Below are 19,001 nucleotides of genomic sequence, written 5' to 3'. Positions count from 1 at the left end.
GCCACAAACAAACACACAGAAAAACAAAAACAAAAGGGCAAAAAAGAAAGTTTGTCTACCTTTCCAGATGAAGTGCCAACAGAACAACAGTAACGGCGCCATTAATGAGTTGCCCCCCTCTCGCCACTCCACAATTCACCCTGCTCCATGATCAATACCTTTTCGGGGACCTGGTCCTTTGGGAATGTTTGATTAGATAATTAACCCTTTGGAGCCCGCTATACCACAGGCTCCCCGGTAGCAATTGGACTCCGGAGTCAACTGTTGTCTCAGAAACATTGATCCAAATGCAGCACTGTACTTTAAACTTGAAATTATTCATTCAACAAAAGTCGACGGCAAACGAAAGCAAGTACCATTTATTCAATACGTTGTCATGGTTTCTTTTGTTTTTCTCCCCACAATCGCCAATCACCATGAAGAACATTACACTCATGTCAACATTCAGAGCAGCTCCACATTATGAGATCACACAAAGCCGACACAGGTAAGTGATGTTGGTATTGTTTATTGTTCTGGCTCTTTAACTTACAAATCCTTTGGCGTGCTTACACTGCATGCTGTCTGGGAGCCATCACCATTTTTATTTATTTATTCCATATCGCACTGTGTTGATAAAATGCTCTTTTTGCTGCAGCAGTTAGTCACAGGATTTGCTACGTGCTTGCATCTGGAAAGCTTAGCCGGCACTGAAGACTCTCCTCTTTATCTCAGTCGATTTCCCATTCGGCGTCACACACGAGGCAGACATTTTTTTTTTTTTTTTTTTTTTTTTTTTTAAAAGCACTTGACAGAGCAAAACAAGAGAAGAAAAAAAAAAAAAAAAAAAAAAAGCAAAGGGAGCAAAGCCGGGGTTAGCGCTCGGGAACGGGGAGGAGGCGGAACGCGGCGATGCAGTCGACGAGCCAGGTGGAGGGGGCCGACCACACCTTGCCCCGCCGGACGCCGGGGGGCCTGTGGGGCCCCCGCGGGTCGTACAGGATGTACTGGGTGCACAGCGCCTGGTCGGAGCCCGGCGGGGCGTGGTAGGCGGCGGCGCTCAGCGTCTGCGTCACGTCGCTGTCGGGCTTGGGCTGCCGGCTCAGGAGCCGCCCGCCGCCCTGCCGGAGCAGCTGGACCAGCTCGTCTCTCGGAGGGGCGCGGAAGGAGCCCAGCAGGAAGAAGAAGCAGCCGTCGAACAGCGGGGGGAGCTGGCATCGATAAAAACAAATAAATAAAAAATTCAAACAAATGTCATAAAGGTGGTGGTGGAGGATGGGGGGCACAAGGAAGGGGTTTTATTCTTTTTTTTTTTTTTTTTCTCCCAAGGAGTAGGCCCTTACAAATTACAAATTAGCGCTCGCGTGGTGCATCAGAGGGCTGAAGTACAAAAGTTAAACTGAGGAGGCAGAGGAGACTGCCAGCGCTTATCTGTTATTGTCCTGCTTCTTTTTTTTAAGGGATGGTAATCATTCGGCAGAAGCTGGGAGATAAAAGCTTGAAAGTCTTAACAGAGGAAAGGAAAAGGAACAGTGACCGATAAAAAAAATGAAACTATTTTGTTACGAATGAAAAATGGCATTTACTAAAAAAAATATGACAAAAATTCACTTTTCACTAACAATTTATGGTTGTCCATAATCATATTTTAGCATTATAAAAACAAAAAAACCCAAAAAAAAAACAACATACCATCAGTAAACAGAACTGGTCTGAGAAGCGAGCATTATTTGACCTAGCAACGAACTTTCAAATTCCTCATGTAAATATCCCGATTGGTTGGATTTCTTAAGCACCACCGCTTACAACTCAACAATTTAAACTGGAGTTTTGTGCTCGTGGGTAAAGTCGGAGAGGCGTCGCAAGAGAGAACACCAGTTCAGCTGACAAGGGCCGTGTCCTACAATCCACCCAGCAGAACCACTCCCACTTTGAGTTTATTTATTTATTTTTATATTTAAGACGAGTAGGCTGGAGGAAGACGCTGTAAAATGCGTATTTATCACCTGCCCTTTTGCCTGTCTGTCTGTGTGTGTGTGTGTGTGTGTGTGTGTGTGCGTGCACGCACTTGGGATGTTTGGTAATGACCTTGCTGAATAGACAGCTCCGAGCGCGACGGAGCTCTTCCCTAGTGCAATGCCGCCGCAGCAGTTAGCGTTGCTATTTCAAGAACCAACAGTGAAGTGGAGCCACTGGAGGACTTCCTCCTGCCGGCATCAATGGATTCAGTCGTTTCTTTGCAAATTGGTTCCCTCAAGAGGTTTCACTCCCTCTCCGTCTCCTTTTTTTTTTTTTTTTTCCCATGTTCATTGACTCCACTTTTGTTTCATCTCCCCGAACTTGCGTGTGTTGCTTTTTCGCCTCCAGTATATATTAATACTCATCGCCAAGCCTCAAGGAGTTGTCGCCCCTTAAATTAATCGGCAAACAGCATCTATGAACACGTTTGCCGAGCAGCATTCCAACAGGTAAGTACAAAAGCAGTGCAAAAAGGAAGGTTTTCTCGAGGACCCCAGAGGAGAGGGCTTTTTCTTTTTTTGCTTCTGATTTAGGGCAAATACGTCCACAGGTGCGTCTTTTCCTTTTGAGTCACCTACCAGGCTGCGTCTGTTGATGCGGCTGCGCCGAGGGGCTTCGCCCGCCTCATAGTCGGTCTCGGGCGCCCACTCGCCCGCCTCCAGGCACGCCTCCACCCCTGCCGCAAAGAGAGGTAAAATGGGCGGGGAGGGGGTTAATAAGATTTGCGCTGGGAAAACGAAGTTGGCCGTGCGTGACGGGCACAGCTGAAGATGCAAGACGACAGTGCTCGCGTCAGATTTATCTGCTTCAGTAGGACGAATTAAAGCGCCGCATCGCTTTGAGTGTTGACAGAAACGGAGAGAGATAGACAGAGGGAGAGAGCGGGCGAGCGAGAGCGCGAGAGAGAGAGAGATGCCCACGGCATAATGAAGCTAATGATTCAACTCAGAACTATCACAAGCTCTGCCTGAGTTCAACTTCTCTTGTGGATCTGCACGACTGTGATCAGAGCTGTGTGACAGCCAGTTTTTTGGGTTCCCCCCATTTCACTTTTAATACATTTTTGTTTGGCAGAGTTTTGTTTTAGGTTTGTTTCCAGGGACAGACACAGAGAGACGAGAAACTTTCGGTATCAAACTTTTGGAGAAAATAAATAAATAACAATAATAATAAAGAGAAGCAAGGGGAAACATTGAAAAAGAAGGACAGAAATAAAATGTTTTTGAACTCTCTCACACACACACACACACACACACACACACACACACACACACACACACACACACACACACACACACACACACACACACACACACACACACACACACACACACACACACACACACACACACACAGCAGCACTGCCTTTTTAAATAAATGCTTCTATTATAGACCATGAAAAAAAAAAAAAAATCATTCCCACCATTCTCCTTGTAAGTGAATTTCCTTTAAGTCGTCAACATTTGAAATGACTTTGGTTTGCACTGCACCATACACCTCAAAATGAAGATGACTTTGACTCTTTCGATCATTAAACTTGTAAAATACGTTTCAGAGTTTTCATTGAAGTGACTAAATAAATATTTTTGAGTTCTTCCAGCATGTGTCTCTTTGTGGCAGAGCCTTGGGATCAAGTAAATAACATGCAGCAAGCATGGCACTGGCACAAAATAACCCTCGACATCAGGACCCCCATGCGAAGGAGTCTTTTATCCCACCGATAGGGGGTTTCCTACCACTTCTTAGCTTTTATGAAGAAAAATAGTCCACAACACTGTACTAACTGACTAAAAATTCTTCTAATCTTCATTGTCGCATCACGCCATGTTGCCACTATGCCACCTGCCGTGTTCATGGTCTGAGCGATTTCTGAAGCCAAACATAAGCCCTCATCTCAAGCGTCGGGGAGGTAAATGTTGATGGCTACGACTATGGCCCCCTTGTTTTTGCCGTCAAAACAGTCGATCTTACACAGAATATGGTCGACGGCTACAGCCATCTTACGGATTTGGCTCGTATGAAGTCTGGCCCTCATTAACATTGATCAAACCTAAGGCGATACTCCAGAGGCGAGACTTCCAAGTTAAGAATGGAAAGGTCCAACACAGTATTTTTGATCTAACCATCTGGATTTGCCCATGAGCAGGGCCCAGAGCTGCAGCTCATGAGGACTTTCTGAGCCTGGAGTTTTCCCACCTCTGGCTTCTGCGGCTGCTCATTGAAGCACAGCGAGGCTACAGCGATTACGCTTTTTCAGTAAAGTAGATCTATCTATCAATCGACAAGGCACCTGGAGGTACAGCAATGTGAGGATTCAGATTATGAAGATCATAATGAAGACGTCCCATGAACATTCCATATGTAGCTCGGGTGCTTAAAGCGTATTTCGATTTGGTGTGACTCCACAATCATCTTTCAGGACAAATTTTATTGAAACCCTCCCTTGAAAATTGAGTCTAGCTGACAAACAAAGTTCTGAACTACACACACTTTAGCCCATTTTTATATACAGTGCATCTGTAAAGTTTTCACACCCCTACACTTTCCCCACATTTTGTTTTGTTACAACCTTATTCCGAAATGGATTAAATTAATTGTTTTCCTCATCAATCTACTTTCAATACCCCATAATGACAAAGCAAAAAAGTTTTTATTTTTGCAAATGTATTAAAAATAAAAAACTGAAATACCACATGTACATATGTATTCACACCCTTTACTCAGTACTTTGTTGAAACACCTTTGGCAGAGACTACAGCCTCCAGTCTTCTCTGGAATGATGCTACAAGCTCAGCACACCTGTATTCGAGGTATTTCTCAGATTCTTCTCCGCAGATCCTCTCAAGCTCTGTCAGGTTAGATGGGGAGCGTCGCTGCACAGCTATTTTCAAGTCTTTCCAGAGATGTTCAATCGGGATCAAGTCTGGGCTCTGGCTGGGCCACTCAAGGACACTCACAGACTTGAAGCCGCTCCTTCGTTGTCTTGGCTGTGTGCTTGGGGTCGTTGTCCTGTTGGAAGGTAAACCTTCGCCCCAGTCTGATTTCCTGAGCGCTCTGGAGCAGGTTTTCATCAAGGATCTCTCCGTACTTTGCTCCGTTCATCTTTCCATCGATCCTGACTAGTCTCCTAGTTCCTGCTGCTGTAAAACACCCCCAAAGCATGATGCTGCCACCACCATGCTTCACCGTCGGGACGGTATTAGCCAGGTGATGAGAGGTGCCTGGTTTCCTCCAGACGCGACACTTGGCATTCAGGCCAAAGAGTTCAATCTTGGTTTCATCAGACCAGAGAATCTTCTTTTTCATGGTCTGAGAATCCTTTAGGGGCCTTCTGGCAAACACCAAGCGGGCTGACATGTGCCTTTACTGAGTAGAGGCTTTCGTTTGGCCACTCTCCCATAAAGGCCTGATTGGTGGAGTGCTGCTAAGATGGTTGTCCTTCTGGAAGGTTCTCCCATCTCCACAGAGGAAGGCTGGAGCTCTGTCAGAGTGACCATCGGGTTCTTGGTCACCTCCCTGACCAAGGCCCTTCTCCCCCTATTGCTCAGTTTGACTGGGCGGCCAGCACTAGGAAGAGTGCTGGTGGTTCCAAACTTCTTCCATTTACGAATGATGGAGACCACTGTGCTCTTCGGGACCTTCAATGCTGCAGAAATTTATTTTGTACCCTTCCCCAGATCTGTGCCTCAATACAATCCTGTCTCGGAGGTCTACAGACAATTCCTTTGACTTCATGGCTTGGTTTCTGCTCTGACCTGCACTGTCAACGGTGGGACCTTATAGAGAGGCGTGGCTTTCCAAATCATGTCCAATCAGTTGACTGTACTACAGGTGGACTCCAATCCAGTTGTAGAAACATCTCAAGGATGATCAGTGGAAACAGGTTGCTCCTGAGCTCCGTTTTGAGTGTTATAGCAAAGGGTGTGAATACAAACAGTATGTACATGCGATATTTCAGTTTTTGATTTTTAATACATTTTCAAAGATTTCTAAAAAACCCTTTTTCGCTTTGTCATCATGGGGTACTGTGTGTATATTGATGAGAAAAAAATAATAATTGAATCCCTTTTGGAATAAGGTTGTAATATAACAAAATGTGGGGAATGTGAAGGGGTGTAAATACTTTCCGGAAGCACTGTATATATAAATGTTGGCTGATCATTTCCTCAATTATGGTTTCAACCTAAACATTTCGGTGTCACTCTGAACCTCACTCGTCCTTCCGGACCCCTTCGGGATACTGTATATGCAAAACTAAATCAAATTAATTGTATCCATCGCAGCACATTGTAGCTTTGTATTGATACGCCGCTCAATGCTGCCTCATGTCTCAGCTGAAAATAAAAAAGATGGGAAAAAGGTAATACACGTTCCAACATTACAGATAATACCAAAATAAAAACACCCCCTCGGGCAGAACAAAGACCCGCTCGCTAAAGCGCACGGGTCATCGCTCCTCCGCAAAGCGCTGCCGTATACTTTCACCTCCCTGTCGCAGTTTAATTTCCCCGGCAGTCGCGGCGAGATACTGTGACACTAACTGATTGGGTTACAAAGGGGTGCGTGTGCCCTGTCACAACACAGCTATCTTGATCACTGCCCCAGTCATAAAAAGCAAGTAAATTAAGCACATTACATGCACACAGTCACACTCACTCACTCACACTCACACTCACACACACACACACACACACACACACAGTCCCCCTAAGATCGGTGGGCTGCAATTACATTTACTCATCTTCCTTAATTACAGCTTTCATTCGCTGGGACCCAGTTGGACTTGAACAGGGGAGAGGGGAGATACTGGGGTTAATTGTCCTGGACCGTAGTGCTGCTTCGTTAGCCAAGTCCTGAGCAGTCATTAGCAAATTTTCTAAAGGGGGGGGGGGGGGGGGGGGTAAAGGGGCCTGAAACTTCTGCCCGATTTGACTAGTCAGGTAATGAATGAGTGAGCGCGTGTGTGCGTGGATGAATCGGTGCATGAATGAGTGTGTGTGTGTGTGTGTGTGTGTGTGTGTGTGTGTGTGCTAACTGAGTCACCGCCACCCAACCACCCGGCTATTTATTCTCTGGCGCTCTCGGTGCGTGGGGCATTCATCGCTGGGGCACGTGTGGCTGGTCGGGTGCCTCTTGGTGCAAGCTATGTGGATAGGGATGTGGCTGCAATCTTGCCCGTCACGTTCCTGTCCCATCCTGCAATTTTAATACCACTGTGTGTACAGCTTTTGTGGCGACACATACACGCCCACACAAATCTTACTCCAAACAACCCAGCACCAGACCAAGCCCTGCACATCAGGTGGGGTGCGAGTGAGTCGCTTCCGACGTGCTTGGAGGACTCGCCGCTGGGTACTTTCCAGGGCCCTTTGGAGGCTGCGCACCGTGGTGGGGCCCACATATCTGGCTGACTGCTGACATCAGGGTGTCCTGCGCCCAGCGCACTCTGCTACATGGCTGGCTGCTCGGGGCTTGTGGTCGGGTGGGGCATCTGGCCGGTTGCTGTATAGCGGGCCTCGCCCTTGCGCTGGCTCTGGACATGTGGTCTGTGCCTGGAGCCAGTGGCCCGGGTTCTGGGCCTGCGGTTGTGTCTTCTGTGGGGGGGTCTTCTGTGGCTGCAGGGCAGTGTTCTCAGGGGTTTCCTGTGGTCCTGGACAGTGTATATGGCTGCGGGACTCAGGGATGGCTTCGGGGCCTTTTCCGGTGCTAATTCGCACTCATACACCAGAACTAATTGGGACAAGACCGTGTACTCACCTGCGGACATACTGTTTATCTCTCACACACGCACACACACACAGACACTTTGAACACCCTCCTGATGACAGTCCTCTCCTTTTGTCCCTCATTTACTGCCATAGCTATCACAGGAAGTGGCCACGTGCCAAATTGCTGTTCCAAATTTCCTGGTCTGAATGAATTCTGTTTTGGCGATGCATGTCGTCTAATGTTTCTATGTTTATAATTTCCCATGTACATGTTTTTTGTTTCTAAGTTTATTTGTCTCATATATATATATATATATATATATATATATATATATATATATAAAAATTTAGAGGGAGACAGAAGTCACAAGTATTAAGTCGCCGCGGAGACGATAGAAAGGGAAGGGGGGCAAATGTGTTTGAGACAAGCAATTTCTCCAGAACCCTCAACCAGACGCACACACACGCACACACACACAGTGACACACGCGCACACACTCACACACACCTTGGAGCTTCAAACACAGTTAATTGGCTGCGAGAGAAAGGCACAGGGGCGGCACATGGACGAATTGGTAACAACCCGTACACAACACACACACACACACTTGCATGCGTAGCAAAGAGTTGTCAGCGATGGATACACCAGTCAAGGGCAGACCGAGGCGCCAGACATTCCGTTAACAGTAAGTCTCTTTCTACTTCTCCAGAAGCCGACTGCCTCTGAACATCTGCTTGTTGTTGCGAGAGAGAGAGAGAGAGAGAGAGAGAGAGAGAGAGAGAGAGAGAGAGAGAGAGAGAGAGAGAGAGAGAGAGACAGAGAGAGTTCAAGGCTGAGGAAGGCGACATCATTTTCTAATCACCAATGGAGGCCTGGATCAAAAAGGAGCGGAGACTTTCACTGGGTTGGTTCAACACTGTTTTTTTGTTTGTTTTGTTGGGGTCTTTTTTCGAGTCCGTACATCCCATTCCAAGATACTGTTATTTACTTATTTATTTAAACCTCCCGCCCTCTTTATTTTGGCTGTGCCAAGCGAAGGCGGCTGTATGTGCGGCGGGGTAGTAGACATTAGGCACAACACTTTATCGGGAATTTCCCCTTGTCTTATCTTGAAGTTGCCTGAAAGTCTCAATTTTCCAAAGAGGTTTCAAGTGACAATGAAACTAAAGTGATATTATATAGTAAGAAGAATAAAACCAACAATAATAATAATAAAAATAGTGAAAATAATAATAATAATAATAATAATAATCTTGATCTTTAAAATGTAAGGAAAGCACTTGCCAAGAGGAAAATTAAGGATGAATTGCATAATTTTCATATGCTCTATAACTAGCAAATGCCTAAGGGTGTTATTTTGAAAAAGGGCAAATTATATACAGTATATAACCATACTAAGTGTCAGGACCTTAATGTGCATGTTTGTGTCAGTAAAGAGGCTTTACATGACAGCATGTAGCAACTCAAAACCTGCTGGCCATTGATATTTTGTGTTTGGCTATCAGTTAATAATTCCAGTTTCAGAAAGAAGTGGGAGAGAAAAACAAAAAGATACTCAAAGAAAAAAAAAAAAATGTCTTCCTTAAATCCACACCCCAACAACTTTTTATATTTTAGGGAATTCTCTGTCCTCCGAATGCTTGTTTCTGGGCGTAGCAGAGCTTCCGAATGCAGAGGAGGCAAAGTAACCGGTATCCCTTTCACACCGACTCGACTGTAGGCTGTATATGATGTTGGGCCAAGAGACCTTGGAAGTTTTGTTTTGGCGAATTCAAAAAGAATGGATTGTGGGTGCTAAGAGCACCATGAAGTGCACATCAATTGCGCCCGCTATCTGCATCGTCTTAGCATCACATTCACAAAAGACATTGTGCTAATGATATGACAGCGCAAACACGGCCACAAAGTTTTGCAACTGAGGGAAAATTGCCCTTGTTTTGTGTCTGATCACAATTATCAATGTGGCAAAGTAAATAATCCATGCATCCGTGCGTCAGCGGGGGTCATTGAGATACGGGACACACACTTTTTTGGTTTCATTCAATTAGGAAAAGGAGTAAAATAAATACATCTAAAATAATAAAAACGCACTGATTTTATTAGATTTATTTGGAGAAACGGGCACAGACAGGAGAGTGTGATGTAGAGTCTCCACGCATTTACTATGCTACTGCTCTACCCTTGCTTGTTTAATGAATTATCAGTTTTAAATAAATATAAAACTTAAAATCATTTTAGGACAGTTGTTATTTTGATTTAAAGTGTTTAATGAAACTTTAAAATTGTAAGGAATTACTTGGGGGTCTTCACTTGTGCTGTGCAAAATCTTGACGGGGCTATAGCTCACGGCCCCCAGCCGCCGCCTCCCCCTCCTCCCCTTCCCGGGAGCAGAGACCCAGAACGGCTCCTTTCTCCTGGATAATTAAACTATTCTGTCCTTTTATTTTGCTCCTCCGCCCTTTATCCCATTTTGTGAGATTTTATAGAGCGGCCCCAAAGAATGAAGAAAAATTTTAAAAAGAAAAAACATGAAAAACCCTAATTAAGCGTTTTAACCAAACCTCCAGGCTGCCCTCCGGTGAGACCCAGTGCTCCGTCCTGGGCCCCAGGGCGCTGTGCGGGGCGTGTGCTGCTGATAGAGCCTGGGAAGCCTGTAGAGTCTGGACGGAGCCTCTTCCAGAACACTGCGCCTGTTTGTTTGTTTTTTTTTTAACCTTTTTTTAATTTAATGAGCATAAAGCTGTCCCTGCACCTGCTCAGCAATAATAGAGTGCACGACCAAGCCCTTGCCCACACAAAGAGAATGTACAATATGTGGACATTCAAAAAAATATTTTTTTCCCCCCAAAAAATAATAAAAAAAATTTGAATGTTGATTTTCAGATTTAAACATCCATTCTTTTTTATTAATTTTTTTTACAATTTCAATGGCATTCAAATATCGAACCATCGTTTGACAGTCCTATTGTGAATTGGACATTTTTTACAACGAGCCTAATTTGCATAGAAAGGGGCCAATTTTGCACCAACTGTATGAATAATACCTAATTTATATACGTGCAAATGTGGTTATGACCGGCACCGTTGCCCCCAATGAACCAGTTTCTATTACTGAAGTGTTTCTGTATTAGTTATATTTATATCACTTAAACATAGACCCCGGTTGGCATGTGTCCGCTTGAAACGACGTTGTACATTTTCATTTTTTTTTAAAGAATAATGAAAAACAATAGTACTAACTAGGCTGGAAAATGCACAGGGATACAATCAACTTACATCTCAAAGCAAAATACATATATGCTTATAATACACTATATTTTAAGTGAAGATGACAATGTGAAAATGTTACTAACACCGATGAGGCCTCTAGGGGATTCCGCGTATACTCACAACTGTATGTGAGGACCCAGCAGCCAGCGAGGACCCCCTGGAGGCTGGAGAGGGTGGTGGGCATGGGGCCAACTGGCACCACCACATGGCTCACTGGAGGGAGGGGAGGCAGGTGCGCGTGCGTGCACACACACACACACACACACACACACACACACACACACACACACACACACACACACACACACACACACACACACACACACACACACACACACACACACACACACACACACACACACACACACACACTTAATAAGCAATCTAAATTCTACAACTGCTGATCACCTGGCTGGCTTAGACAGGGTGTTTGATGAGCAAACATAAATGACATGATATTGGAGGAAACTATCCGCTATGCATACGGGTAAAGATGTATGAAGTAGTAGCAACACAGAAAACTACTGCCAGCTACACAACCATAAATGTAAGAAAGAAAGAATTGAGATATGGCTAAGATTTCCTTAAACAGTTCTTAAATAAAATACTGTAAACAAATTGCATTTTATTACAGTACAATACAACCTGCATTGTATATTTTTTTTTTTTTTTTTGCTTGAAAATGTTCTTGTCTGCCCCCCGACTGCTTGTAAAGTAGTTTGTAACAGTTTGTTTTAAAAAGTAGTACTTACCTACTAGCTAATTACAAGTCTACCTAAAATACTGGAGGGTAAGTATGAAAAAGCAAACTACAACTTTCAGAACTACATAGACAACATATACAGTACTGCTACTTTCAGAATTGATTATGTATAAGAATACAAACCAAATATATCACAATTCTCAAGTGTATAGATATGTCATTGCACCCTTAACCTGTATGCTATGTTTAGAAAATATCAAAAATAAAAGGTTTCAAATTTTTTTTTAAAAGAGCCAAAGTATAGGTTTGTCACTTACTCAAACGCTGGTTCAACAGGAAGTTTAAGTGTGCAAACGCTAACAGCCGATTCCAAAGGGAGATTTCAGGTCGTGTAAATGTACGAATCAGTTGGACCAGACATTAACCGGACCTTACCCAACCGGACCTTAAAACTAAAACTAAAGTACAGTGTAAATAACTAAAAACAAAAAAAATCTAAATTAGCATCCCAAGTCTCGATTATGTGACTTGTGATGTCATCAACACGACCAGGACACACTCGACGAGGGTGGAGAAGGGTCATTTACATGTATGCGATTGTTCGTGCATGGAGCGTAGCTGCTTCGTACTGCTTTCTGCTTTCCTTTATATTCCTTTCCAGTCTTTTGTTTATATTGAGGATACGTCAAAATACGTGGAGTATTAAAGCAAACAAAGACACAATTACTGATAAGTCGGTAGCCTCGTCCGCCATCTTGGATGTGCTGTAAAACTCTGCGGTGTTATGCGTCATTGCATTACTTCCTGCCTCCTGCGCGCTCTACCCAGGCTCCGCCCCTAGCCTAAACAAAGGGGGTATTTCCAGTAGGCGTGAACATGTCTGACACGGACAATCTCCGGTTGTGTGCCCCATGTGTGAAAGGACAACTCCGGACAAAGTCTGGACCTGATAATCTGGACATTATCCGGAGTTCATGTGTGACAGAAGATGATGGGAGAAAACACAAATGGCACCGTGGTGAATCTCTGAAAATGAACAGGAATATAACCGCCGTTTATAATCTATATTTGTCAGTGTTCTACCCCTGGTAGCGTCGTAAGATTTAGAAGTTAATCAGAAATTAAATACAGGGTTTATTGCCTCCTCAGTCAACAAGCCGCGGCGGATGACCGGTGCGAAATGACCGTAATTACATCTCCAGGGCGAAAGCTAAGTAAACAAACAAACAAACAAACAAACAAACAAGCAAACAAATAAACAAAAGAGGAGGCTCAAAAAGGCGAACGCATCTCTAAACTTGAGAGAAGACCCTCAACTTGGAACGTTTCCGGTCAAGCGGCTTGGGCGACTCGTGAACACCACTTCATTTTTTGCTTTGTTTTTTGTTTTCTTTACTCCCAGCAGGGATTTCGCCTTTAGATATTTGAACCTTTTTTTGTTTTCCGTGTCATAAACGCAACGAACAGCTAAACCACGTCAAAGGAAAATCTCATTACGCTCGTCCTCCTTTGATTGTGTGAATATTTGTCTTTCCCAATCCTTTGTTGGCACACCCGCGGGTCCTTGTGATAACAACGCTCCCGTGCCGTTTTGTACTTCAGCGCTTAGTTTGTTTGTGCTTGTTGGAGTCGCACCTGGTCATACACAATATTTTCAATTACTGGGAAATCCAAGGCAATAGCCCCAAGCTGGAGACTACTGATAAAAAAAAACAAAAAAAAAAAAACAACAAAACATTCACCTTCACCTGAGGTGGAGAAGGTCTCGGTGGTCTTCACTCCCAGTAGCTGGCTCAGTTTAGCCAGTTGCTTTTTTTGGGGCACGGACAGCTTGCTAGCCAGAACCAGGACAGGCTCGTCCCTTCTCCCGACGGGACTCGCCTGGGACGGACAAAGATAAATAGTAAAATAAGTGTGTTGTTTGATCACTGTAATACAACGTTCTAGTGGTATACATCCCAAGAGATGTATACGCCTTTGTCTGATGATGAACTGTGAAGTACAGGAAAAATAAAAGAGCAGGCCTGTCATTTGATATTATTATCATCTTTCAGTGGTATTGTAGTCATAAAAGTTAAGATAGCGTCAAAATATGTACAGTACACACACACACACACACACACACACACACACACACACACACACACACACACACACACACACACACACACACACACACACACACACACACACACACACACACACACACACACACACACACACACACACACACCACTTCACGACCTTCTTGTTTAATGACCGTTGGGACTTATGACCAGCTCTCTGACCAGTATTGTACAGTACCACGGTGTCACAGCATCAAGCATCTCATCACACATCACCCTTTCATATACTATGTACACTATATACTCTATATACACTATATATACTATATACACTATATACATCTCATCTCATCACTGTTCTCAGTCTCAGTCTCGTTCCTGCAGTCTGTCATTATTCACTACACTAGCGCAATCCACACGTCCCCTTACCGTGAATTAGCACGGGTCCTCACTTACTGACCATTTCGCTTAACAACCTGGTCCTAGGAACGGTACTCGTCGTTAAGTAAGCAGTACCTGTACAGCGTGTGTGGACCCAAGCTGGAGCAAACAGGTAGTAGTTACTTGGTAGTAATATTTACAAACAGATTGATGCGATTTTTTTTTAAACTTGATTTTCAAAGTTGGGAGGCTACAATGTGCCTCAAATATAAATTTTGAGTTATTTTCTTATTATGTTTAATCAATCTACAGGTTTATGGATTACAGTCGCAGCACAGAATACATTAATGGAATATCCCTCTGACCCAAAACCAGATCCAAACCAAGGTGAAGGTCAAGACCCCCCAATGGGGTTCCAGCAGAACCCAACAGAGAGGCTCCAACATGGGTGCAGTGCAGAAAATCACCTTATACCATATAGAACTCCACGTCATCATCATGGGGGCCCATAACAGAGTGGAAGCTATTTTGACTTTTACATTACATTACAATTACATTTCACCGCATATATGTATGGAAGTATGTATATGTATGTGACAAATAAAAAATCTTGAATCTTGACTTCACGGAAAAACACCGGTGTGATATGGTGTGGGGATGGTTTGAGCAGCCAAACCTGACCTGGATCTAGGTGATTGGGTCAGGGTGGCTGCATACCTGTTGCTCATTGGTTGGGCTAAGCAGCAACAGGTTTAAAAACCCCATCATCACACTCACTCAGGAGAGGCTGCTCAAACCATCCACACAACTACAACACAACCGGTATTGCCCCACCCCCAACATAAATCTTACTTTGGGATCATTGGGGGGGGGGGGGGGGGGGGGGGGTGGGTCAACCCGAGTGATGCGCATAAAAAAATGATCCAGCATTGAGAGCATAGCTTTAACCGACTTCCTTTAATACCGGATCAATTTAAAAAGATTCTGATGCCAATCACTCGAGTTGAGTCTTCCTTTAACGCTGTCTTTGCACGGACCTACCGTGGAGAGGTTTGTAGGCGGGCTGACAAGTCCATCTGAGGCCGACTTGAAAACCTCCTGCATCTCAGGGCTCACAGCATAGTCTGCGGGCCGCTTTCCGAATTGATTCCTGGCAAAAGACAAAACAAATATGTGAAGGTAAATATGGATGGCAGCCCGAGGAAAAACCCCTAATATGAAAACTCCTAATATTCCATGTGCCTATATGAAGAAGATGCTGTGGATATTAAGGAGCAGATAAAGGCCAGAGTAGATACATGAACCGGTAGGGGTGTGCATCTCTCCCTGATAAGATGCTCCGATACGTATCTAAATACACCGCGTTCCAAATTATTATGTAAATTATATTTTTTTCAGATTTTCCTAAATAGTCGATGCAAATGACAGTCAGTATCATTTTCAAGTCATCAACCGTCAGGGTATAATTTGAATGTTATTGAACAAACCTCCCAATGATAACAGGATTTTTTTCAAAAATAAAAAACTCAAAATGCACAGTTCCAAATTATTATGCACAACAGAGTTTCAAAACATTTTATAGGTTGTAAAGAACTGAAAATGGTCATTTGTTGAATGTGCAGCATTAGGAGGTCATATTTACTGAAATCAAAAGCTATTTCAATCAAAAACATCTTAACAGGCCAAGTTACATGTTAACATAGATGATATCACCTACACAATTCTTGCATCCATTGAACTTGTGAGTTTTTGGAGAGTTTCTGCTTAAACTTCTTTGCAGGATGTCAGAGTAGCCTCCCAGAGCTGCTGTTTTGATGCTGCCTCCCACCCTCATAGATCTTTTGCTTGAGGACGCTCCAAGGGTTCTCAGTAGGGTTGAGGTCAGGGGAGGATGGGGGCCACACCATGAGTTTCTCTCCTTTTATGCCCATAGCAACCAATGAAACAGAGGTATTCTTTGCAGCATGAGATGGTGCATTTTCATGCATGAAGATGATTTTGCTACAGAAGGCACGGTTCTTCTTTTTGTACCATGGAAGAAAGTGGTCAGTCAGAAACTCTATATACTTTGCCGAGGTCATTTTCACACCTTCAGGGACCCCAAAGGGCCCTACCAGCTCTCTCCCCATGATTCCGGCCCAAAACATGACTCTGCCACCTCCTTGCTGATGTCGCAGCCTTGTCTGGACATGGTGGCCATCCACCAACCATCCACTACTCCATCCATCTGCACCATCCAGGGTTGCACAGCACTCATCAGTAAACAAGTCTTCATGTATTTCTGGGCCCACTGCAACCGTTTCTGCTTGTGAGCATTGCTTAGGGGTGGCCCAATAGTAGGTTTATGCACAACTGCAAGCCTCTGGAGGATCCTACACCTTGAGCTTCGCAGGGCTCCAGAGGCACCAGCCGCTTCAAATACCTGTTTGCTGCTTTGTAATGGCATTTTAGCAGCTGCTCCCCAAATCCCATGAATTTGTCTGGCAGAAACCTTCCTCATTATGCCTTTATCTGCACCAACCGTCTGTGCTCTGAATCAGCCACAAATCTCTTCACAGTACGATGATCCCGCTTAGGTTTTCGTGAAATATCTAATGTTTTCATACCTTGTCCAAGGCATTGCACTATTTGAAGCTTTTCGGCTGCAGAGAGATCCTTTTTCTTTCCCATACTGCTTGAAACCTGTGGCCTGCTTAATAATTCGGAAAGTCCTTCTTAAGTAGTTTTCCTTTAATTGGGCTCACCTGGCAAACTAATTATTATAATTATAGGTGTCTGAGATTGATTTCACTGATCCAAAGAGCCCTGAGACACAACACCATGCATGAGTTTAATTGAAAAACAAAAAATTAAATGTTTGACAGTTAGATCCAATTTGCATAATAATTTGGAACGTGGTGTATATATGCTACGATGCAACGACGATACATTTTAATACCGAACAATTTGGTGCTATTCGATTTGATGCGATAAAATCAGATACAGTTCTTAACATCTGTTTAATGAAGACCTTCATTTTGCATTTTGAATTAAAATAAGCCAATTCTATGAAAGTGGCATTGCTTACCTCCTAAGAGATATTTAATAAAAGAGATAATATAATATATTGGGATTCTGATATTGTAATATATAATATAATATTGTAATGACCCTGCATGCGTTGGAGTATAGTTAATTGTCAGTTATGTGTTTAACTGCGGGGGGTTAACAAGTGTTGCGAGAGGGAATATGCATGTGCGATCTGGTGCGGGGGTGTGTATGGCACGACGGAGTCGGAGAGAGAGAGAGAGAGAGAGAGTTAGAGAGAGGGAGAGAGAGAGAGAGAGAGAGCGAGGGAAAAGTATTCGGTTGTTTGGTTGTCGGTTCAACGGCATAGGTTATGGTCAAAACAGTAACCTGGAAGGCAACAATAAACCGCATTGTGAAATAACAACCATGTGGCTTCTTCCAGCATCTTGTTTGTTGCAATATTATAATCGGTTGAAGCTTTGAACGGCACGTTGAGACGCAGCGCGGGCTTCAGGCTGAACGGGGATTTAGAGAAAGATTTAGACTGACTTTGTTTCTTACTTGTATGAAAAATAAAAAACGTAAACCTAACTCAGCGAATTGGATGGGAGTTTCCGCTCCAGTTTCTCACCATTTTTGTGGTCCGGATTTTTTGGGCGGGGCTCAACGATGTACATGAGGTCATATTTTGCATGGCCCCGCCCCTAACCCTATATATATATATATATATATACACACACACACACCACGTTGGACCATCAGAAACAGCATCAGTGGTGAAATAAGCTAAGCTAGCAGCCCAGAGTTTGGGATAAAACGCTGTTTTGGGAATAAACACATGGCGTAAAAGGCGTCTTTCGGGGAGACTGTGAACTCACGCCAAGCCTTGGCGCCGATCCCGTGGGGGGACCTAACCCTAACCCATGCAAAAACATGTCAAACAGATTGACCAAAACCAAAATTCCCTATGCGGAAAGTCAAAACGGCAAAGCTTTGGCGCTACAGACCCGCGCCGAAGGGGCTGCCACCCATCTTCTTGACGCACGACAGTTTCCGCGATCAAAGAGCTTATCTGCTGGAAAAGACGGCGGAATCCCTCCAGTTTTGAGCGAGCTGATCAGAGCGGAACCGAGGTCACCTTGACAGAGAGAGAGAGAGAGAGGGAGAGAGAGACGAAGGAAAAGCGGTCGGAATGCAGGAAGGGGAACCAAACCCAGCGGGTTGTCCCTGTACCATTAGGCGTCAGCAAAGATAACACCTGGGGGACAATTAATAGGTCCACTGGTCCATAAAATATTTCAATTGGATTTATATCCAAAGCAGCCCCCCCTCCCATCATAGCACACGCACAAAAAAAAAAAAAATCAAAAAAAAAAAAGGCTGTGTCAACCACACACACACACATACAAACACATACACCAACTGAATATTTAGGCAAAATAATAGAGCGTGGACTTCAAGTCCACAGTGAGTGGGAACCTCACCCACAAGGCTTTGCTTCTGTGAGTGCGTGCGTGTGAGTGAGTGAGTGAGTCTGGAGGTTAAACAGATGGTGGATGCGTGTGTTGATTGATCAGATATCAATATGTCAACATTTTATACATGAGAATTGCTCCCAGTTTTTCAGTTATATCATGTGACATGGGATTATTTCATTGTTGGTGTGCCGTGGAAGAAAAAAGGTTCGGGAACACTGCCCTGGACTATATATAGGAACTATATACACGCACGCACACACGCACGCACTGGACATTTTGCCTTTGCTTTCAGTTCAGAAAACCCAAACAAACCTGTAGACGATGTGGTACCAGTGAGCAAGTTGCAGGGATGATAATAGCAATACGTATATCCTCCAAGATTCAAAC

General features: G+C 44.0%; 1 protein-coding gene across 2 annotated transcripts in view; it reads right to left on the bottom strand.

Annotated features, from left to right (window-relative positions):
- Positions 1-543: 543 nt before the first annotated feature.
- Positions 544-19,001, bottom strand: part of bard1 (BRCA1 associated RING domain 1) — a 36,986-nt gene continuing 18,528 nt past the window's right edge. Inside the window, exons 7-11 of one of the 2 annotated variants that reach the window (XM_080019123.1) lie at positions 15,169-15,277; positions 13,423-13,561; positions 11,098-11,190; positions 2,577-2,674; positions 544-1,190 (exon numbers count right to left, since the gene is read on the bottom strand). In XM_080019123.1, the coding sequence (XP_079875249.1) occupies positions 855-1,190; positions 2,577-2,674; positions 11,098-11,190; positions 13,423-13,561; positions 15,169-15,277 (775 nt within the window). In that variant the 3' untranslated portion in view covers positions 544-854. The remainder of the gene's footprint in view (positions 1,191-2,576; positions 2,675-11,097; positions 11,191-13,422; positions 13,562-15,168; positions 15,278-19,001) is intronic. The other variant, XM_080019124.1, reaches the window with a different exon arrangement.

Source organism: Zeus faber (assembly GCF_960531495.2).
Source record: "Zeus faber genome assembly, chromosome: 18".
NCBI lineage: Eukaryota > Metazoa > Chordata > Actinopteri > Zeiformes > Zeidae > Zeus > Zeus faber.
This window is presented reverse-complemented; position numbering and strand designations above follow the sequence as displayed.